Source organism: Pristiophorus japonicus, chromosome 12 (assembly GCF_044704955.1).
Source record: "Pristiophorus japonicus isolate sPriJap1 chromosome 12, sPriJap1.hap1, whole genome shotgun sequence".
Classification (NCBI taxonomy): domain Eukaryota; kingdom Metazoa; phylum Chordata; class Chondrichthyes; family Pristiophoridae; genus Pristiophorus; species Pristiophorus japonicus.
In genome coordinates this window covers 172,283,083-172,307,229 of record NC_091988.1, presented here as the reverse complement: position 1 = coordinate 172,307,229, position 24,147 = coordinate 172,283,083, and the positions used below count along the sequence as shown (strand labels likewise).

The window sequence follows — 24,147 nt, the reverse complement described above, 5'->3', positions numbered from 1 at the left end:
CCCCTCTCTCTCTCTCTCCCCCACTTCCTCCCCAGTCTTTCTTTCACTCTCTCTCCGGTCTTTCTCCCTCCCACCCTGGGATTGTGTGTGTCTGTCTCTCTCTCTCTCTCTCTCTCTCTCTCTCTCTCTCCCCCCCGCCCCTCCCCCCCTCTCTCTTTCTTCCCCCATCTCTCTCTCTCTCTTTCCCCCCCCCGTCTCTCTCTCTCTCCCCCCTCGCCCCATCTCTCTCTCTCTCTCTCTCTCTCCCCCCCCCCCCCCCCCCCCCCCGCTCGCGCGCTCTCTCTCTCTCTCTCTCTCTCTCTCTCTCTCTCTCTCTCTCTCTCTCTCTCTCTCTCCTTCCCTCCCCTCCCCTCCCTCCTCTCTCACCCCCGCAAGTGTCTCTTTCTCTCCTTTAGCCTATTGCCTGAAACATTTCTACACTCGTTTCGATAGGTGCTGAGCTATTATTGCAATGTTTTTAGTACCTCAACTGAGATCACTCCACTTGGTACTCCTGCAGTCAACTCAAAACAGCATCTATGCATAGTTGCTGTATACTGATGGTAATGCATAAATGTTCAAAGCATTTAACATGTATATGCATTGGACCTGTATTAATACAAGTATTGTCTGTTGCCATGAAGGTCTTTGGGAGTAATCCACTCTGAAATTTCAAGGACTAGTTCAAAAGTTTATACCTTTAACTGATGAGCTAGCTATACTCAAGTTGGTTCTTTATTCAAGTGGTAACCATCTGTGATTGTGTAGTGCTAAGACTTTGCACATAATAAATACAAGACCAAAAAGATTTTTTATTGTATTCTAATTTGGAAATACTTAGCATTTTAGGATTTCAGATGGGGAAGCTGTGGCTTAATACCTTGCTGGCTCTTGTAAAGCAGTTTCAAGGCTCCAATTTTGGCCTACATAGTACCATTTTGGTTAAACTGCATGTTTTCTTTTAAAAGCTGTCCTGTTGCTTTTTTTATTAAGTCTGTGCAATTTGGATCTTAAAGATCATTATCATCATAGGTAGTCCCTCGGAATCGAGGAAGACTTGCTTCCACTCCTAAAGTGAGTTCTTTGGTGGCTTAACAGTTCAATACGAGAGTCACAAACTCTCACAGGTGGGACAGATAGTTGTTGAGGGAAGGGGTGAGTGGGACTGATTTGCCACTAGCTCTTTCCGCTGTCTGCGCTTGATTTCTGCACGCTCTTGGCGTTGAGACTCCAGGTGCTCGGCGCCCTCTCAGATGCACTTCCTCCACTTAGGGCGGTTTTAGGCCATTAAGATAAATTGGTGTTAAAAAAAATTATGATGTCCTGTTGGGCTGTTCAGGAATATCTGTTATTGAGGAGGATGAAAACTCTAATAAAACACATTTTAAATACCAGCTCAAATGTGCACAGGTTGGTGATTAAATTGAGGCTGCTTTTCTATCTTGCTGTGCTTTCATTCCCTGCAGTATATCTATTACCTCTTTGTAAAATCGCAGAACTGAACATTTTATTTAGGACAGTGACGATGAAAAGCTTTGTTTTTGCATTTTTCATAACTAATGTTTTGAAATTAAGAAGTTAAGATGAAGCACGGTTGTTTGGTACTATCTGAACACTTATTGAAAGAGGTTTGTGTGGGAAACTTAGATGACCTATGTTTTTCTGATCAGGGTTTAGACTTCATTAAAATTACCGGTATACATTCTGTGGTGCAACACTGGAGTTATCGCTAATGCTAACTATCTTCACCGATTGCCGAAAGTTGCACACTTTGATGGTAACAGTAACCCAGCAGTACATTTTTTTTAAAATCTCCGCGATTATTGCCTGAAAACCCGAAAATCCAGCCCTAGTATTTTGAAGCTATGGGCAATTCCTTTCAAACTTTAGGATCTCCCTTCCTCTTTCTCACTGGCAGAAGAGAAACAGAAAAACACTTTACTGCAGTGCGTTTCTTTTTTGTCGAAAACCAGCTGGTGCTAGTTTACGTGGGTGAGACTCGTTTCCTGTGTTCCTCAGGGCCCGGAAATAACTTCAATTATACAGAAGATGTACATGATTTCCAACCAAGAGATTTGTCTCCACTGACTTCCCAATTTCCAGAACCGAGTCCTTCTAGGATGTTGCAATGTGATGAAATTTTACCTGAACAAATGTCTCACAAACCAGCTGACTCACCATCACAGGTAAGAATCAAAAGCCATTCTTTGAACCATATCAGTTGCAAAGAAATTTAAAAGTTAAAGAATTGTTAAAATGTAAGTGCAAGTGTGGGAGGGGACTGCTAATTTGCATACATGGAGGAATTTTAATTCTATGTAAACATTTTTGTATCGTGAATATTTTTTAAACCCAACTGTATCCTGTGGAAAATCAGTCATGTTGCACTTCATTTTTTTTTTAAAAAAAGGATATTTCTAGTAAGTTATGTCACCCTTCTATATTTATTTTCACAAATATAAATCACAGTTCATTTCTTAACTTATGCCATTATGCAATTACAGATCAAGGTAGATCGTACAGAGGGAATCCTGACGATGTCAAAGTCTTATGAAAATTCCAATTCAGGTACAGTCGGCATTGTTTGAAATTGGTGCAAATTTTTCCCCTTAGCAAAATGACTGAAATCTAATACATGGATTTCCTTTTCTAAGGCCTCGGCGTCAACATTGCAACAAATTTCTTGGAAGATGAAGATCCAAAGATGGGGACCAGTTTCATTCCAGACACAGTTTTAAAGGATTCCAGTTTTCCATTGCCATCCACAAGCTGGCATCAAGAAGAGCTGACCTGTAGATTCTGCAAAGTGGGGTTTAACAGCCCTGAAAAGCATAGAGAGCATGAATATCGACATGCATTAATGATGCTGCCAGTTGATACTTCTGATTATGTAAGGCCAGCCCTTGCAGCCACAGGCATCCATGTGTTTCCTGGGCAAGCTTTCCGGTATCAGTGCTCCAGGTGCCCTGCCAGCTTCACATTGAAATCAAATGCTGAACGTCATGAAAAAACGGTCCATTACAAACGTAAAAACTTGCACTGTTCATTTTGCCTGAAATCTTTTCGCGATAGAACTGATCTGAATCGTCATGTAGCATCTGTACATTCATGTGAGCGTGCTTTTGTGTGTAGTAACTGTGGAAAGAGTTTTGGCATACAGAAAAACCTAATGAATCACATGAGAGTTTGCTATCAGGGTGGTACAGAGGTCGATATTGAGCTTTCTGACCAGCTTTTGGATAGCGATGTCCTAAAAATCGAGGAGCAGCCTGAATGTTACGACGATGCACCAGTAATAGGTTCCATCCAACAGCTCTCCACTTCACAGCCCAGTGAAATTAAATTGTCAGAATAACTTTCCATGTCTAACAATTTAGATTTCGCTCTTGCATTACTCCTTTTGGATAGTGAACACTTATATGGAGTACATCATATTTTGTTACTCTGCGCACCTAATCGGGCTTTTACAAAACTTGTTAAATGAAAATAGATTATTCTTTTTCTATTTTGGTACATCTTTGCACTTGCGGCACATTGACTTTGCAGAGCAAAGTTACTCTTTTAGATCACCATGCACTTTTTTTTAACATGGATGAATGTAGTGGCTAGAATTGGATAAATATATTTTATATTAAATTTTGAGCATAAATCCTATATATTTAGGAATTGACCAGGTTTAATGTCTTTGTCCTAATCTTAAAGCACTAAAGAGAGAGGATGCAACCCCATGTTTTTCTTGTTTACTAGTCATCTTGTTTGTTCATTTATCCAGTTATGGTTAGTTTTTCTTGTTGAATGAGCAGTTTTGGACTTGGTGATTTTCTTCTCTTTAATCTTCACTTTTGATCTCACTGATGCTAATTGAGGCTGTTAAAAGGGGCTGTTTAACAGGACTCTTATAGAAATTCTTGACTAAAAGATGACAGTGTATGCAAGAGCAATTTGTAAATTTAAACCAGCTGTGGGTGTATTATGTGTTTAATATTTTAACATAGCTAGCAGTATATTTGAAGAGTATTTATCCTATGCAACTGGGCTTCTAACTATTTATAGGTAAGAGAAATTAAGTTTTTCTTTTACTCTTGTAAAACTCAATATTAGTTTCTGTGACCTTCAGGAGCTTTACTATTTGAGTTTTCTTAATAATGAAGAATCCATTGCCTCTGATCTTCCCACCAGTGCAGACACTGAACGAGTGCAAACTCTTGTTAATGTGACGAGAGGTGCAATTCCTTTTACCTGTACTGGCGAGCTCTAGTCTCTGTCTAGTGCCACCAAAGAAAAGGTTGAGCTCCCATATCTTTAGATTCATAGCACTGGAAAAAAATTCCGATACCCAAACTATAATAATGAAGTACAGTAGTAGTTTACTTTGAACGTGCCACTTTTTTTATATGTCTCCAGTTGTTGTCTTCATTGAGTGTTTGTTATTGATGACATATTATGTTTTGTAAATAATTTGAGAGTTGACTCTCGGATGTTTTATTCTAGAACTGCTTATGCTAACATCCTGCTTTTTATAATTTTTAAATTGTGAACTGCAATCAGTTTCCACAATTTAGCCATGCTGTTGGTTTTTACTACAGTATTTACTATGTTTATCTTAGTGATGTGAACTGGAGACTGCTTTACCTATAGCTGTGCACTTGATTTGGGCAAGGCACAAAAAAATTAAGAGATAATGTGTAACTGTAATGGTTGTCACTGGATTGTAGATTCACTGCATGTATATTATGGAATTCTCTATACATCTTCACACGAAAGGTTGCAATATGTTGTATCAACTGTTAGTACCTTTTGTAGAAATAGCAAATTATACCTTGCTGTACAGTAAACTGGTGTATTTGGTCACACTATTTTAAATTTTTTTGAATTCAATAAAATTTAGATACCAACAACTTAGGAAGTATATTGAGTTCATATTTTTGTCCTGATTAATTTGTATTTCTTTCAGTTAAAGAACAGGAAACCCACGTTTAAACAAATGCTAGTGTGTTACAGAATTTGGCTGCCTCATTGGCATATCAACATGTGTTGATACTAGTGCTGTTTCAGTTTTAATTTAACATTGAGTTCAGTACATTGCTGTAATCTGAAATTTAGGAATTGGACTTGTGTGATCATTTAAGTTGAAAGGCCAAGGATATGAAGATACTAGTGTTCCGCTAATGCTGTCAGCTGGATTTTGTGTGTGTACGTGCATGCCTGCTTTCTGATGCAGGTAGAAATGAAGGTGTGTTAGTTTGACCGTTGTCTCGACCATCTCCTTCTGAGGGTTACAGAATACATGTTACCGTTCTTTTATTCTGAGCAAAGTTTTGCTAGGTAGACCTAGGAAAAATATTTTAACTTTCCATAAATCAGTTCTAAAGTTAGTTGGGAATAAATAAGTCAATTGTATGTATTCCTAGTCAAACACAGCGCTTTGGGACATCGGCGACTGGCCTCCCCTCCTCCTTCAGCGACGACTGGAGCTCTCCTTCCCCACCGGCGATCTGGCCTCTTCTCCACCTCCAACACGTGGTGAGTTCCATGGCTGTGACCCCCCCCCCTGCCCTCCCACCCTGAACCCCGGTGGGCCAATGCCTGTCCCCAACCAGCCCTCTGATCACCTACCACCAAGGGTGCCACCCAACGCCGAGCATGCGGCCAACATCTCGCCGCAGGCAACTAGGCCCATAAAGCAGTGCCTGGTCTCCAGTCGTCTTGGACCCCCTTGCCATTGGACCAAGATCTGGCTCAGCTAAGCCGGTGTGGTAGCCGGTGTGCAGCGACCACCCCACGTTACGAGAACTCACGCACAGGCATCTTTCACTCCGTTAACAAGAAGTTCGGGACCTGGAACGTCAAGACCCTCATAGACAACCCCAACAGCGACAGGCCGGAATGCCGCACTGCCATAGTTGCCCAGGAACTTAGCCCTTCTTTCAAAGACTATCTGTCCCACCTATGACAGAGTCTGTGGCTCTCGTACTGTACTGTACAGCCACCAAAGAACTCACTTCAGGAATGGAAGCAAGTCTTCCTCAATTCCGAGGGACTGCCTATGATGATGATGATGATGTTTGGGACATCATAATGTTGTGAATGGCACTCTATAAATACAAGTTTGTTTTCTCTTAATTTCTAAATTGAATCATCTTGCCATTTAAGCAGATGTCTACTGATTTTCAAATTGGATTCTTCATGCAAAATGAAGTGCCAAATATGAAGTTATCTTTTGACTACAAATAACATTTCCTTAAGATCTGCAATGTAATACTTTATGAATTGAAATCATAAAAGTAGTTCTATATCTGCTCTAATTTAGTAACACAAAATTAATCAGACTATAAATATTATCTAGATTGTTCATGAGTTTCAAATGAATTTCATATTTCGAGACACTGATAGAAGCATAGAAAATAGGTGCAGGAGTAGGCCATCCGGCCCTTCGAGCCTGCATCACCATTCAATAAGATCATGGCTGATCATTCCTTCAGTACCCCCTTCCTGCTTTCTCTCCAGACCCCCTTGATCCCTTTAGCCGCAAGGGCCATATCTAACTCCCTCTTGAATATATCCAATGAACTGGCACCAACAACTCTCTGCAGCAGGGAATTCCACAGGTTAACAACTTTTTGAGTGAAGAAGTTTCTCCTCATCTCAGTCCTAAATGGCCTATCCCTGATACTTCGTCTGTGTCCCTTGGTTCTGGATTTCCCCAACATCGGGAATATTCTTTCTGCATCTAACCTGTCCAGTCCAGTCAGAATCTTATATGTTTCTATGAGATCCCCTCTCATCCTTCTAAACTCCAGTGTATAAAGGCTCAGTCGATCCAGTCTCTCCTTATATGTCAGTCCAGCCATCCCTGGAATCAGTCTGGTGAACCTTCGCTGCACTCCCTCAATAGCAAGAATGTCCTTCCTCAGATTAGGAGACCAAAACTGAACGCAATATTCCAGGTGGGGCTTCACCAAGGCCCTGTACAACTGCAGTAAGACTTCCCTGCTCCTATACTCAAATCCCCTTGCTATGAAGGCCAACATACCATTTGCCTTCTTCACTGCCTGCTGTACCTGCATGTCAACCTTCAATGACTGATGAACCATGACACCCAGGTCTCGCTGCAACTCCCCTTTTCCTAATCTGCCGCCATTCAGATAATAGTCTGTCTCTGTATGGTGAGAAAGCAGGAATGGGGTACTGAAGTTGCATGTTGAGCCATGAACTCATTGAATGGCGGTGCAGGCTCGAATGGCCGACTACTGCACCTATTTTCTATGTTTCATAAATCCATGCTGACTGGGACCAATCCTGTCACGGCTTTCCAAATGCGCTGCTATTTCAACCTTAATAATTGATTCCAACATTTTCCCCACTACGGATGTCAGGTTAACCGGTCTATCATTACCCGTTTTCTCTCCCTCCTTTTTTAAAAAGTGGTGTTGCGTTAGCAACCCTCCAGTCCATAGAAACTGATCCAGAGTCGATAGACTGTTGGAAAATTCTCACCAATGCATCCACTATTTCTAGGGCCATTTCAAAGTCTACATCTCAGAGTACATCAGGCCCTGGGGATTTATCGGCCTTCAATCACATCAATTTCCCTAACACAATTTCCCCCCCCCCCCCTGCTGAGTAAGGATATCCTTCAGTTCCTCCTCCTCACTGGACCTTCGGTCCCCGAGTACATCCGGAAGGTTATTTGTGTTTTCGTTTGTGAAGACAGAACCAAAGTACTTGTTGAATTGGTCTGCCATTTCTTTGTTCCCCATTATAAATTCACCCGAATCCAACTGCAAGGACCCTACGTTTGTCTTTACTAATCTTTTTCTCTTCATATATCTATAGAAGCTTTTGCAGTCATTTTTTATGTTTCCGGCAAGCTTCCTCTCATACTCTGTTTCCCCCCTCTTAATTAAACCCTTTGTCCTCCTCTGTTGTATTCTAAATTTCTCCCAGTCCTCCGGTTTGCTGCTTTTTCTGGCTAATTTGTATGCCTCTTCCTTGGATTTAACACTGTCCTTAATTTCCCTTGTTAGCCATGGTTGGGCTACCTTCCCTGTTTTATTTTTACTCCAGACAGGGATGTACAATTGTTGAAGTTTGTCCATATGATCTTTAAAGATTTGCCATTGCCGATCCACCGTCAACCCTTTAAGTATCATTTGCCAGTCTAATCTAGCCAATTCGTGCCTCATACCATCAAAGTTACCTTTCCTTAAGTTCAGGACCCTAGTTTCTGAATTAACTTTTTCACTCTCCATCTTAATAAAGAATTCTACCATATTATGGTCACTCTTCCCCAAGGGGCCTCGCACAACAAGATTGCTAATTAGTCCCTTCTCATTATACATCACCTAGTCTAGGATGGCCAGCTCTCTGGTTGGTCCCTCGACTTATTGGTCAAGAAAATCATCCCTAATACACTCCAGGAAATCCCCCTCCATCGCATTTCTACCAGTTAGATTAGCCCAATCAATATGTAGATTAAAGTTGCCCATGATTACTGCTGTTCCTTTATTGCACACATCCCTTATTTATTGTTTGATGCTGTCCCCAACCTCATAACTACTATTTGGTGGCCTATACACAACTCCCACTAGCGTTTTCTACCCTTTGGTATTCTGCAGCTCCATCCAAACCGATTCCACATCATCCAAGCTAATATCCTTCCTTACAATTGCATTAATTTCCTCTTTAACCAGCAATGTCAACCCACCTCCTTTTCCTTTCTGTCTATCTTTCCTAAATGTTGAATACCCCTGGGTGTTGTGTTCCCAGCCTTGGTCACCCTGGAGCCATGTCTCTGTGATGCCAATTACTTCATATCCATTAACTGCTATCTGCGCAGTTAATTCGTCCATCTTATTCCGAATATTCCTCGCATTGAGGCACAGAGCCTTCAAGCTTTTGCAAAACTCTTCCCAGCTACTAAAATGTTTATCAGTTCTTATTTGAAAGACTTTACTTAACGGTGAGACTATCCTACAAAGTTACAAAATTATAAAAACATTACAACATTACAACATACTCAGATTTACTATAGCATATAATACAGGGCTATGGGGAAAGAGCGGGTGAGTGGGACTAATTGGATAGCTCTTTCAAAGAGCCGGTACAGACACACTTGGCCCTTTAGAATTCTGCTGTAAATTGGCCTTTTTGTTTTTTGCCTTGGGTTTCACTGCCCTTCACTTTTACTATTCTCCTTTCTATCTTTTGCTTCTGTCTCCATTTTATTCCCCTCTGTCTCCCTGCATCGGTTTCCCTCTGTCTCCCTGTCCTATCCTCCTGCCATATTAGTTTAACTCCTCCCAAACAGCACGAGCAAACACTTCCCCGAGGACAATGGTTCCGGTCCTGACCAGGTGCAGACCGTCCGGTTTGTACTGGTCCCACCTCCCCCAGAACCGGTTCCAATGTCCCAGGAATTTGAATCCCTCCCTTCTGCACCACTGCTCAAGCCACGTATTCATCTGAGCTATCCTGCGATTCCTACTCTGATGCAATGCAGGCATGACAAACTGTGGCCTTTGGATCATATGTATCTCCTCAGCCCAGGCAGTGAACTCTTATTTTATGCTTGTTTTCTAATTCACTGTTTTTTTCCTCTTTGCATTTTGAGGGTGTTTGGAAAGGGCCGTGTTTAGTGCTGTTAATTTAATGCTGTGAATAACGTCTGAATCAGAATGGTCTGAGTATTAGTAACTTGAGATGTATCCACATTTATTAAGAACGTGGATTTAATCTTTATACATCTTTCTCCCCCACCACCACACTTTCTTCCCAACCCGAAAGACAGAAATCTTGGACGTTCTCTATGTAAGATTATTTGATCCTTTGCAGTCGAATTTGTACAGCATCTATCGGTGCCACATGGAAGCATTAGTTCGCGATCTCTTTTTAAAATAAGGGGTGAAATAATTGTCGTCTTTGCCATGTTGAGCCCCAAGTGGATACTCTGAGGATGTTGGGATGAGAGATTGTAGTTTCTATTTTGGATACATTTGAATTAAAGTAGAATTTGAGACTGGAAATATACAACATAACTATCAGCATCGAAAACGAGAAAAAGTGGTTAACATTTCAAAAAACATGTTTGATTTTCAGCGTGTGCAGTTAAACGAGTCTAATACTAACCTGCGTTAGTCAACTTGTTAAACATGGAGGTAGAGTTTCCACTCCTATACATCAGTAATATCGGCGCAAACCGGGCGGAATCGGCAGAACCAGCGCAAAAGATCAGTAAATTTAAAACAGAAGCGAGTTCCACAGAAAACAATTGCACTTGAGTTTCTGTGATCTTTCATGCAGGTTCAAGATTCAATTCGCCAGGTTCATAACACGAACCCAGCTCGACTTTGCGTGTTTCTGCTGATTGCTTTGTTCGGGAAGGCTCTTCAGATTGTGCTCATTTTCTTGGGTGTACAGGCACTAGTTGGCATGTTTTTAAAGTTTTTTCATAGCAAAAAAGATTGGATTTTCTACGAAACAGACGGTGTACACCATTTAAATTAACAAATGGTTTCCTGTATTTTTTTTAAAATGTAACTAGTGATTTAAAATCCTCACAGGTGGAGGGTTGGACACTCTGATTAAAATGTGTATTTTTGCTGATAAACCATTTTCAGACATTTTGATGAAACGGCATCAGGTTGGCACTTTTAAATACATCATCATATATTTTTTAATGGAAATAAAAAAATAAACTTGCATTCTCTTGCACTGTCTGATTGTGTTGGTTATGTTTGTGATTATACAACTGACTTTTAGCAGTAACCTAACTAGTGCAATTTCAAGTGTATTTTGGGCACAATTTCCCCATTGCACCATAAGCTCAAACTCTTCCCCCAGAGGCTATTTTAATCATTAATTACAATGAACTTTTACTCTCTTCTCTTTCCCCCCCCCCCCCCCCCCCGGCACCCCCATTGATTGAACTTACTGGTCCCGTTTCATAAAATCTGTTTCCGCCCTATTTCACCATCCAGGGGTAAATAAGCTATCATCTATTACTCCAATCCTAAATTGGCTTTTAGTCTCTGGCTTCCTCCCTGTACAGAAGTTAACTAAGTTTTGTAATATTTACCTATAACAAGAACACTATGCAAGCACATATTGTACAAAATATAATTTGACTCTGCTTCTTCTGTTACGGGCTTGTTTATTGATCTTTTCACTGCCCATCCCTTCCTGAGTTCCATCAGTGATTTATAAACATCTAAATAAATGGGTAGAGCGCTAGCTGGATTTTTGTTGCAAATGGAGTTATTTCAAACAATAACATTGCAGAGGTAATTTCTCACCATTGAGTATGAAAGGTAATTCCAAGCTCATTGGCTATAAAAGAACAAGTAGTCTGGTAAGTTTTTTTGCATTGCTTTTGTATTGGAGAATGATGCTTTACACTCTTGGCCATAAATGGTGAAAGCAGTTACAATGCACCAAAGGTCAATACTTTCATTAGAAGAGGGGATATTCTTGCTGAAGTGAAGACTGCATGTGCGTGTGACTCCTCCTTGGGCAGAGCAGCGATTGTGGGGGCTGGATGGGGGGGGGGCGCGGCAGGGGGTTGTTTGGAAGAAAGGGGTCTGACAGAGTATTGGGTAGGGCACCCATCACAGCCAAGCTTGATTGTTGTAATCTGATATACACACGTTCCCTTCCAGTAAGGGACACTGGATACCAATTGCGAGTGCATGACTTGGCTTTTTTGCTTTTGGTTTCCTCCCTGTGCCTTCCTTGACCCAGGAGTGTTGAGGCCGATTGTAGCACTTCACTCACCACCCCACCTGACATAAGCTAACTTGATGCAGAAAGGAAATTGTCTGGGCATCTCTGATCTGTATTGCTGAACTGCTCAATAAATAAACTGGAATAAACATTTGAGGAGCACAGATTAGGGAGTCATTTGCTGTTCGTTATGGACTTCACTGTGGAAAATCTGTTAAATTATTTGTGTAAGAATGCATGCATTATGCAGTTGCTTGAGGGATTTTCAAAAATGTATTATTACTGGTGCATTATTTTATTGTATACCAGGATTCTCTTGATGTTTCTCTCCTTTTTTGATCTCTTAAACCATTGTCATCGGGGCAGAGGCAAATCCACTACAGGTTGAACCTCCCTTATCCAGAACTCTCGGGACCTGGCCTATTCTGGATAAGGGGTGGTCACGTTAAATTGGATGGTACAGGTACTGAGCAAGGGGATATCTGGGCTGGAAGCGCGGCACAGAGACCATGGTGGGGGGGCGGATCGCGGGGTCAGGCCAGCGATTGCGAGAGTCAGCGGCGAGGAAGGACTTCAGTTTGTTCATGTCGGATTTTTGCGCATGCTCCACCCGCGGACTGAGTGGCTTTTGACGAGGGGTGATTCTGGATAAGGGAGATTCAACATGTGCTTTGCTTCTGCTACCTGCTTGTATGTACATGGGAGTAAGTGTGTTAATTACTTACCTATGGGAATTGTTTTAATCCCCTGCCTAGATATCTATGCTATGTTGTCATCAGTCCACCATGGTGACGGTTCAGAATCTGTTCTATTGGTTTATTCTTGTAATGTTGATATGAGTGTGTGCGTGTAGGAAGTAGTGTGTATTAGGAACCAGGAGTACCTTTCATACTCTTATTTTGACTGCTCTTGTAAGTTACGAGTAGAGATTGTTAAGATTAGCACTAGGTGTACAACCTGTTTTGTGAAACACTTTTATGTTGCATCAGTTTCCAGTGGTTCGTTAAATTAATGCAGTCTAATTTAATAAAACAGTGCATTCTGCATCCTATTATTCACCTCGGGAGGGGAGGCGGAATATTATGAAGATAATTTCTCTCACCCCCAAAAAACAGTTAAGGATTGGATCACGGTTGGAGAAAACTTGGCAGTGCACATTATTTCCACAATTCCACCCCCCCCCCCCCCCCCCCGCCCCAGTATGGTGCAATATTGGTCCAGATCCTGGTGGGAAAATAATGGCCCGTTATTAATGGGCAAATCGGCCAGCAACAGCAAGTTCAGGGGGTTAAGAGATGTACTGAGAGTTGTGAATCTCCAGAACTTGCTGGTCGATTTACGATGCTCTGCCGTTCGCTTTGCACAAACGGAATCTCGCCCTTAACCTCCCTGTTATTTTTAAGAACTTGCTGGATTTTCACTAATTGCCATTAAATTCATTGCAAGGTTAAGTCTGGTAATTAAGAGCATAAGTACTTTTTTAATGACATTGTTAATGCAATGCCAATCAACCTCTCTTTCCCAGAATGGCAACAGTTTGAAGTGTTCAATCAATTCCTGCATGAGATTTTACAAATGTTAATTTTTTTTTTTCTTTTCCTCGTCTGTTTTTCTTAATCCACTCTAATTCCTTCTCTTTCTATCTCTTTTTGTACCTGATTTTACTTAATGCACCCACTCTAATTCATCCTCCTGTTGTTATGCTGTTTATTTCTTGATCCTTAAATCTCATTGATTAAGGATATTGGTCATACCATAAACTAAGGTCCTAAATGCCCATTGCCCTCGCCACACCATTATCATCTTGCACTTAAACAAGTTTATGTTGCAATTCTTTTTGAGCTTATGGATGCACAACAAATATAACTAACTGCATGTGCCATGAGATGCCCCACTCCAGCAAGATGCAGCACATAGCTTTGTCAAATAATTGTTTCATTCTGTAAGGAAATTCACTGAATTTGTAATTGTGGTTTATGTGCATGTTGCTAACTCCCACTGCCCCCACAACCATTGGGAAAGGCTAGCCGTATGAATAGAGTGGCTGCTATGGTGCAGTGGTAGTATTTTACAAGTTCTCTTCCATTTAAGATTCAAGACTGTATTGACAAAACTATAAAAATTGTGTGTAGAAATCCAGGTGAAGTGGCACTCAAGCTTTAAGGAATGGATTATAAAGAACAGTACTTCTTTATTTTTTAATGAAGTTGACCATATTTTACAAGCTGAATTGGTTTTTTGTGCATACCTTTTTAACTGGCAGTTATGGATTTTTGTGGGTGAATTTCAATCCTGCCTCAACTTTGGAGTCGTATTCTTGAATTTCAAAATTTTTCCAACCCTAAAAATGTTGTTGCACCTTTGACTTGACTTTTTGGGGTTACACTAATATTTGTATTTAGATAGCACGTGTATGTCTCAAAGTGCTTCGGACAATGATTTACTCGAGCTGGGATAGGAATAAAGCAAGTTAGATGCTTAATTTCAATCTTCAATCTGATTAAAATTTTTTTGTGAATATATGTATATAGTTTAAAGGTGCTATCAAAGTCCAATAAGTTGTTAATCCCTGATGGTAATATGAAATGAAACAAATTAAGCAGATACAAAACCTTTTTTAAATTTAGATTTGTATAAACCACAATTCAACACCATAGAAACACGCATATATTACAAAGAATACATTTTTAAATATTATTGGAACTGTAGTAAAATAGTGACTCTTATTTTGGCCACTTTTTTTTCCTTATTTGCAGGTTGAGATGTTATACTGTACAAGTACAGCATGTAGTATATATTTTGATTGGAGACACTCAGTTTAAAAACAGAATTACTAAAGTAACCAATATGCATTTTTATGAAAAATTAATGGTTTGCTTTCAAGGATACAGTATTTTAGAACATTCACTTTTACCTCAGTTGTGCGTGTGAAGTGGCTACAAAATAAAATGACATATGGAAATGGTGCAAATTAATCCAGATTTGATACGAATTAAACAATTTACACATTTCAAAAAATACATGTGGATTTAAATTAAATCATTAATAATCCCTAAACAAGTTTGCCAGAGGATAAAGCACCGACAGGTATTATAATCTTTAATTGATTTGCCACATATGAGTCATCAGACTAATTATTAGAATTTTTGAAAGTTTAAATGTAGTAATAATTGCACAATATCTCCACTGTGTAAGCTAACATCCCCGCAAAGGCAAGGAAGGTTTAATTTTGGTGTTGATTCATTTGACAAATGAACAATGGCTGGTTTCTCCAAATAGCTTTTGTAATAATATCTGGCAACAAAACTCATTTTGTCACCTTTTTAAGAGCTTATCTATGTCGCAAGTTTTGTGTCACGAATGAATATTGTGACACTCGTGTCTGCCATAAACAATTGTTAGTTTTCTTTAACTGTCCATCTTTTTTTTCCCCCTTCCTTATTGGCTAGGTGCTGTCTTTTTCCTCATTGTTTATATCTCCAGATTAATCTGGTATCTTTCCACCTATTGGCTCTACCCTGGGTGTACACACTCCTACTCGCAGCATCACACCTCTATGTTCCTATGGTTTCTAGTAACTGGTTCTGGTATATTAGAATTGTATTTCTGCAAAGTAATGAATGCTTGGCAGCTTATTGTTATCTGTGCATTGTTTTACACAGTCAAAATAAACTAAGTATTAAAATGAAAGAAGAAGAAAGACTTGCATTTATATAGTGCCTTTCACAACCTCAGGACACCCCAAAGCGCTTTACAGCCAATTGTCCTTTTTGAAGTGTCATTACTATTGTGGGAAACGTGGCTGCCAATTTGCACACAGCAAGCTCCCACAAACAGCAATGTGATGATGACCAGATCATCTGTTTTAGTGATATTGGTTGAGGGTTAAATATTGGCCAAGATACTGGGGAGAACTCTCCTGTTCTTCGAATTAGTGCCATATGAGAGCAGAAGGGACCTCTGTTTCAAGTCTCATCCGAAAGACGGATGCAGTCTGTCAAGCCTGATAGCCTCACCTGGAGCATAAAAACATCCTCAAGGTTTCCTTTACCCTAAATCAAAAAATCTAGCTAGTTATGATCTTGCTTACATCAATATTCCTTGAAGACAAAAACATTTTAATGCGCTAGACATACAAAATCTGAAAATACTACCAAAATAGTAAAGAAGCAGCTTTCTGTTGCAGACAGTTATCCCTTCCAATGTGATTTAGATTATCTTCAAATCTGTTATTTTGTACTGATGCAACTCTGAAGTTCCACTTCACTCACCAGCATTATTACGCTCAACCTTTCTATTGAGTTATTATGCATTACATGTAGTCAGTTTGGTTCAGTTGGCAGCACTTATGCCTCTGATTCGAGGACCTCAGCACCTAGTTTAGACTGATACTTAAGTGCAGCCCTGAGGGAGTGCTGCATTGGTGCAGCCTTTTGGATGAGATATTAAATGGTTTGCCTTTTAATTGGACATTAAAGATCCCATGGCACTATTCAAAGAAGAGAGCTGAGTTTTCCCGGTGTCCTAGCCAGCAGTCCTCCCTCAACCATCACTACCAAAAAAAATAGATTAACTGGTCAGTCAGCTCATTTGTTGTATGTGCAGTCTTGATTTGCATAAATTGGTTGTTGCATTTGTCTGCACAATAGTGATTCTATATCAAAAGTAATTCATTGGAGGTGAAGTGCTCTAGAATGCCCTGGGGACATCCGCTATATTGACGCAAGCGCTTTCTCTCTATTTAAGTCTTTTCTTTCATGCAGAAAATATTCGTTAACATTTGAGTTTAATACGCTTAAGGAATTGTACCTTGTCTAGACTTGCAGCTAATTGGTTTTATGTAATCCAAAAGGAAGTGGCAACTTGTCTTTCAGACACCAAGTGAATACAGAATCTGTCCAGTACTGTATAACTTAGATTTCCAACAGCTTAATTTGAAATGTTTATATTCACTGAACTCCAATTTTAATCATACATTGCCTAATAGTTTAAGAAATGTCATAGTCAGTTCAATAGCCCTAACTTTCTTAGGTTGGTTGGTTTGTCAAAACAATGTGATTAATCCCCTTGAGATCAAATCTGGTTTTCAATAATCTTCTTTCCAGTTTTGGCTACTGTTTATCAACTGCGACCAATCAAACCTGAGCAGGAAAACTGGTTCATCTGTAATTAGCATTCATGGCCATGATGTAAAAAAATGAGTGCCTCTCTGGGTATGTGACCTGATGTTGGAAATTAATTGCAGTGAGCACTGCTGTCATTTTGAATCACCAATTTTTGCCCAACTATCCTGAACCATATATCAATCATTTAGGCAAGCCTTCGGTTGTCCTGTACTTCAATAGTTCTCAAACTGTAATTTTCCTCTTGCATGTGCCCATGTAAATTCTGAATTTGTACATTTGTGTTGAATAGCTCAGGCTTGCCAAGCCATATTTTTTGGCAAGAATAGCTCATACTTGTTGTTTTGGTGTGTCACTTGTTTGGCACAAAGCCACTGAGTCATCTGGAGAGTCGAGAAGTAAGGATCACAGTCTCAGTATGAGGGATCAGCCATTTAGATGAAGAGGAATTTTTTCACTGAGGTTTGTGAATCTTTGGAATTCTCTACCTTTGAAGGCTGTGGATTCTCAGTCATTGAGTATATTCAAGACCAAAATCGATAGATTTGTGGGCTCTAAGGGAATCGAGGGATATGGGGATCAGACGGGAAAGTGCAGTTGAGGTCGAAGATCAGCAATGATCTTATTGAATGGTGGAGTAGGCTCGAGAGGCCGGCAGTATGGCCTACTGCTGCTATTTCTTATGAAAAGTTAGTTAAATGTCATTTCAAAATTCAGCCTTCTCTTCCTCCTCTTGCCCCAATATTCACTCATCTGTTGGGTTTTTAAAAACCTTTTTTGAACATTTTTAAAATAATTGCTTAATATGGTTTGTGAATTATTTCTGTCTACTTAGTCTTCATGTGAGACAAGTACTTAATTCAAAATTTAACTGGGTGGTTTTAAAATAAGGGTATTTTTCCTGCTGCTACTTTCCTTTTTTCTCTAAGTCTTGAGGCCATATATTATTTCTTGGCTGAGGGGGCTATTGGTATCAGAACAGCCATTAGAATTGCCATGGCTGGCTGATTCTCTGGGTATTTGTTGACTCGGTACATATCTCTGCTTGCTTCCCTGATATAATTGTTAAAGTTAGAAGCTTGTCAGGAATTGCAGATTTCAATGTATATTCCCATCAACGTGGCTCAGCAGCTTGCAGCAATAGCTTTTTAAAAAAAAACTGAAGTAGAAAGCTTGCTCTGAAACTTAGTGAATATCCAAAATAGTATGAGCGTAATGAATAATGTGCTGTTAGCTCAGATTTGGTTTTGTTGCTTCCTACCTGTTGCCAAATGTACAAATCACTCATACTAAAGCATGATTGGAACACATGTTATAAGCATATCTGTTGCAGATGAGTACAAATGAAATAAATATTGTTTTTATTCACATTTTGCAGTTAACGAATTTACTGTGATAAGAAAGAAGTTTAAGTGCCCATACTGCAGCTTCTCTGCTATGCATCAGTGTATCCTGAAGAGGCACATGCGTTCACACACAGGCGAAAGGCCGTACCCTTGTGAAATCTGTGGCAAGAAGTTTACTCGGCGGGAACACATGAAAAGGCACACATTGGTAAGCATTATTCATACTCATTGGTGCCAAAGTGAGTACTGCAGACTGTATTTATAACACAACACTTTTTTAAACTCGCTTTCTCATTAATATATGAATGTGCTGCAATACTATAAATGTGGTCGCCTCAAATAAGTTGTAGTTTGAGGAATCTCTCTATTGTTGATTCAATGAAATAATGAAGCCAATAATAATTAGAATAAGGACAGTATTTTGTCTGTTTGTGTTCAACATTCTTTGTCTGCATTGAACAAATGTAGGCGATTTAGAAATTAAATGCAGCATCCATTTAATTGAAAGTTTTCATTTTACGATATTTCAGTATGTGCAAACTAATTTTTGTAACCTCAAAAAAAGTTTTTTTTTGTTTTGCATTATAAGTGTCGCATTCTTTGGTTTCACTTGAATATTTTCAGACGGTGGTAGTATTTGAGGCATGATGTAAATCATGCCACTTATTCAGCGCTTCATATTGAACACATGAAACAAGGTGTACATTCAGAATAGAGACTTCAGAATTGTTAAACCTGGGGATTGAGTGGGATTAGACTAGATGACTGATTTTTTTTTTAAATCACCAATGCAGACTTGGGATGAATGATCTGTTTATGTGCTGTAATGTTCTATGATTGTATGTTTAAAAAATGTCAATTACGTTGGGCCTTAAATTAAAATGAAAACTGGCACCTTTGCAGAAACTTAATTAACTGAATGTGTGTTTTGTTTCGAACATAAGAACATAAGAATTAGGAACAGAAGTAGGCCATCTAGCCCCTCAAGCCTGCTCCGCCATTTAACAAGATCATGGCTGATCTGGCCGTGGACTCATCTCCACTTACCCGCCCTCTCCCCGTAACCCTTAATTCCCTTATTGGTTAAAAATCTATCGATCTGTGACTTGAATACATTCAATGAGCTAGCCTCAACTGCTTCCTTGGGCAGGGAATTCCACAGATTCACAACCCTCTGAGAGAAGAAATTCCTTCTCAACTCGGTTTTAAATTGGTTCCCCCGTATTTTGAGGCTGTGCCCCCTCGTTCTAGTCTCCCCGACCAGTGGAAACAACCTCTCTGCCTCAATCTTGTCTATCCCTTTCATTATTTTATATGTTTCTATAAGATCACCCCTCATCCTTCTGAACTCCAACGAGTAAAGACCCAGTCTACTCAATCTCATCATAAGGTAACCCCCTCATCTCCGGAATCAGCCTAGTGAATAGTCTCTGTACCCCCTCCAAAGCTTGTATATCCTTCCTTAAGTAAGGTGACCAAAACTGCACGCAGTACTCCAGGTGCGGCCTCGCCAATACCCTATACAGTTGCAGAAGGACCTCCCTGCTTTTGTACTCCATCCCTCTCACAATGAAGGCCAACATTCCATTCGCCTTCCTGATTATCTGCTGCACCTGCAAACTAACTTTTTGGGATTCATGCACAAGGAGGCACGGTTTAATGTTTATGTTTTTCAGGTAAACTCAAAAGAGTTTCATGCACAAGGACCCCCAGGTCCCTCTACCACAGCATGTTGTAATTTCTCCCCATTCAAATAATATTCCCTTTTACTGTTTTTTTTTCCCCCAAGGTGGATGACCTCACACTTTCCGACATTGTATTCCATCTGCCAAACCTTAGCCCATTCGCTTAACCTATCTAAATCTCTTTGCAGCCTTTCTGTGTCCTCTACACAACCTGCTTTCCCACTAATCAATATGTTTAATATGTGATTTGTGGTTTTATTTAGACCAATACATCCACCTATGACATGGTCTATATGTAGAGGGAAGCTTAGAATTGAGAAGAAATTGTACACCTTGTTTCATGTGTTCAATATGAAGTGCTGGATAAGTGGCATGATTTACATCATGCCTCATGCCCAAGTTGAAAGTACTTAATTGCTCACTATAGACTGAATGAAGACTTTACTCAATCACCACAGTTTAAAAGAAGAGAAATTTATTTTTCCTCAAAACTGAAGCTTTATTCGACAGGTCACAATTAATTTGTTCGTGCCCATTATTGCAACAGAGATTAATTCTCAATTGCTGTTAACTGAAATAGAATCTAACCCACTGACAGCTTACATCGGGCATACTGAATGGAGTGAGTGTAATATGAACAATAATTCCAGACATGAGATCGTGTAAAATATAAATAGAGAAAATCATTAGGTGAATTACAAGCAACAGCAGAGTCAAAATGCTTTGCATATTGTTCCCCTTCCCATCTAGTATATACACCTGAGAGTAGGCAGTTTCGTACTCTGTACCAAAAGTCTTACTTAATAAACCTCCAGATGTGGCTCGTTTAAACGTATTGATATAGTCAATTACATTTCTGGTAGTGTGACTCGTACCATTGAAGTTCATTGAATATCATGGAGCAATTACATGATTTATATCTCTCAACTCTCACTCTTTGTTACTCTCTGCTCCCAGCCCCTCGCAACATTAATTTGTTTGTACATTTATTTCATATTGAATTTGATATGTGGATCAAGCATTTCATTGAAAACTCATAAGTTACTGCAATATATTTTACTCCTGTAGGTAGCAGTGATTGACATTTTCAGTTACTATGGGATGCACAATAGCTGCTATTTTATAGTGAGAGAATTTCACCTTATTGCAAAATTTTGTCACGTGCTTCACCCACAAATCGTTGTAAATGCTTGCAATATTTTTATCATTTTTTTTCGCAGTAACTGAAATTTCTATCGCCAAAATAGGGGTTTAAAAAATTTTGTCACGTGCTTCACCCACAAATCGTTGCAAATGCTTGCAATATTTTTATCATTTTTTTTCGCAGTAACTGAAATTTCTATCGCCCAAAATAGGGGTTTTAACAAAATAAATGTAAAAATTACATGTTTCACAATATTATGATCAAATGTAGCCATTGATAACAAACTTGCGACGATATTAGACAGGAAAGACCAGCTGGTCCACCAAAGCTGTCTCAAACGGTTGTGGGACTCCTGACTCCCTAGGTGTCACGTAATCTACTGGAAGAGCCAAAAATCTAGCAGGGATGAAAAAGATCAGGCAAAGGCAGATTGGCAGTGCAGCAATAAAAGACTGGCCGGCATTCAAAATTGCAATAGAGCAGAAGGGGAAAGATTTTCAAAAATAAATGCAACTCTGTAATTAAAGCAATGGGGCAGGGTACTCAGAGCAGTCTCATTCCTTTTAGTTGATAAACTGAATTTGGCAGCTAAAAATAAACTTTCTTGGCTTGGAGGACTAAAGCTACTGCTGGACACCAAAGGCATATGTGTATTACCAAGGTCCAAATGACTGCAAATATATATGCAAGGTGTTCTAATACACTTGGCCATATGTGGGTATGCATTTTGTGTCCGCCCCCACTTCTGTGGCAATTTTAACATGCTAAAACAGGGGTGGGGATCCAATGTAATAGGTTTCCAGGTTACACCAGTTTCCTGAGTGAAAGTTTAGCCTCTATGTACATTTAGATTTTAAGGGCCCAAGTTTTGGACTGCGCCGTTCCTGGACGCCCGTTTTTCGCGCCAGAAAGTGCGCCTAAAAAAAAAACTTACCTATTCTCCGGCTCCTTGCAGGTCCTCTGGAGCTGGGCGCGGCGCAGCACGAGCTGTAGGGGGCGGAGCCAGGTCCCTGCGCTGAACACAGTGCCGGGACCTCTGCACATGCGCGCAACAGTGGGCGTGCATGTGCAGTAGCTCCAGACGCCCAAAACTGTGGGAGGGGCCTGAAGCACACAGCCCCTAGCCCTGGCCGAATGGCCTCACTGAGGCTGCGTGAATAAGGCTTCTCCCACCCGACCCGACCCGACCCCCGCGACTCTCTTCTCTTCCCCCCCCCCCCCCCCGGACCTCCGCGACTCTCTTCCCTCCCCCCGCCATACTTCCCACCCTCCCCCCCCCTCTCCTTCTTTACGTCCCCCTCTCCTTCCCTCCCCCCCTCTCCTTCCCTCCCCCTCTCTCCTTCCCTCCAACCCCCTCTCCTTCCCTCCCTCCCCCCCTCTCCTTCCCTCCCTCCCCCCCCTCTTCTTTCATCCCTCCCCCCCCCTCTTCTTTCATCCCTCCCCCCCCTCTCCTTCACTCCCTCCCCCCCCTCTCCTTCCCTCCCTCCCTCCCTCCCTCCTCTCTCCTTCCCTCTCCTCCTCGCCCGCCCTCCCTCCTGGCCCGGCCCTTCCGCTTCCCTCCCTCCTCCCTCCTCTTCCCCTCCCTCCTCTTCCCCTCCCTCCTCTTCCCTCCCTCCTCTTCCCTCCCTCCTCTTCCCTCCCTCCTCTTCCCTCCCTCCTCTTCCCTCCCTCCTCTTCCCTCCCTCCTCTTCCCTCCCTCCTCTTCCCTCCCTCCTCTTCCCTCCCTCCTCTTCCCTCCCTCCTCTTCCCTCCCTCCCTTCCTCCCTCCTCTTCCCTCCCTCCTCTTCCCTCCCTCCTCTTCCCTCCCTCCTCTTCCCTCCCTCCTCTTCCCTCCCTCCTCTTCCATCCCTCCTCTTCCCTCCCTCCTCTTCCCTCCCTCCTCTTTCTTCCCTCACCCCCCTCTCCGCTTCCTTCTCTCTCTTCTCCGCTTCCCTCCCTCCTCTCTCCGCTTCCCCTCCCCCCCTCTCCTTCCCTCCCCCTCTCCTTCTCCTTCCTTCCCTTCCCCCTCCCTCCTCCTTCCCTTCCCCCCCCTCCTCCTTCCCTCCCCCCCTCTCCTTCCCTCCCCATCCTCTCCTTCCCTCCCCCCATCCTCTCCTTCCCTCCCCCCATCCTCTCCTTCCCTCCCCCCCCTCTCCTTCCCTCCCCCCATCCTCTCCTTCCCTCCCCCCATCCTCTCCTTCCCTCCCCCCCATCCTCTCCTTCCCTCCCCCCCATCCTCTCCTTCCCTCCCCCCATCCTCTCCTTCCCTCCCCCCCATCCTCTCCTTCCCTCCCCCCATCCTTTCCTTCCCTCCCCCCATCCTCTCCTTCCCTCCCCCCATCCTCTCCTTCCTCCCCCCATCCTCTCCTTCCCTCCCCCCATCCTCTCCTTCCCTCCCCCCATCCTCTCCTTCCCTCCCCCCATCCTCTCCTTCCCTCCCCCCATCCTCTCCTTCCCTCCCCCCATCCTCTCCTTCCCTCCCTCCCCATCCTCTCCTTCCCTCCCTCCCCATCCTCTCCTTCCCTCCCCCCCATCCTCTCCTTCCCTCCCTCCCCCCATCCTCTCCTTCCCTCCCTCCCCCCATCCTCTCCTTCCCTCCCTCCCCCCATCCTCTCCTTCCCTCCCTCCCCCCATCCGCTCCTTCCCTCCCTCCCCCCATCCTCTCCTTCCCTCCCTCCCCCCATCCGCTCCTTCCCTCCCTCCCCCCATCCGCTCCTTCCCTCCCTCCCCCCATCCGCTCCTTCCCTCCCCCCATCCGCTCCTTCCCTCCCTCCCCCCATCCGCTCCTTCCCCCATCCGCTTCCCTCCCCCCCATCCGCTCCTTCCCTCCCTCCCCCATCCGCTCCTTCCCTCCCTCCCCCCATCCGCTCCTTCCCTCCCTCCCCCCATCCGCTCCTTCCCTCCCTCCCCCCATCCGCTCCTTCCCTCCCTCCCCCATCGCTCCTTCCCTCCCTCCCCCCATCCGCTCCTTCCCTCCCTCCCCCCATCCGCTCCTTCCCTCCCTCCCCCCATCCGCTCCTTCCCTCCCTCCCCCCATCCGCTCCTTCCCTCCCTCCCCCCATCCGCTCCTTCCCCCTCCCCTCCCCCATCCGCTCCTTCCCTCCCTCCCCCCATCCGCTCCTTCCCTCCTCCCCCCATCCGCTCCTTCCCTCCTCCCCCCATCCGCTCCT

The 24,147-nt window shown here is 42.3% G+C and overlaps 1 protein-coding gene across 7 annotated transcripts in view; it reads left to right on the top strand.

The window, feature by feature from the left end:
• LOC139277555 (zinc finger and BTB domain-containing protein 46-like) overlaps positions 1-24,147 on the top strand; it is a 104,632-nt gene that overhangs the window by 62,732 nt on the left and 17,753 nt on the right. For 4 of the 7 annotated variants that reach the window (XM_070896154.1, XM_070896152.1, XM_070896155.1 and 1 more), the window contains 3 exons: positions 1,999-2,165; positions 2,484-2,547; positions 2,634-4,484. In XM_070896154.1, coding sequence (XP_070752255.1) covers positions 1,999-2,165; positions 2,484-2,547; positions 2,634-3,334 — 932 coding nt within the window. In that variant the 3' untranslated portion in view covers positions 3,335-4,484. Of the gene's footprint in view, positions 1-1,998; positions 2,166-2,483; positions 2,548-2,633; positions 4,485-18,201; positions 18,378-24,147 lie in introns of those variants that run through there. The other 3 variants (XR_011596108.1, XM_070896156.1, XM_070896157.1) reach the window with 2 other exon arrangements.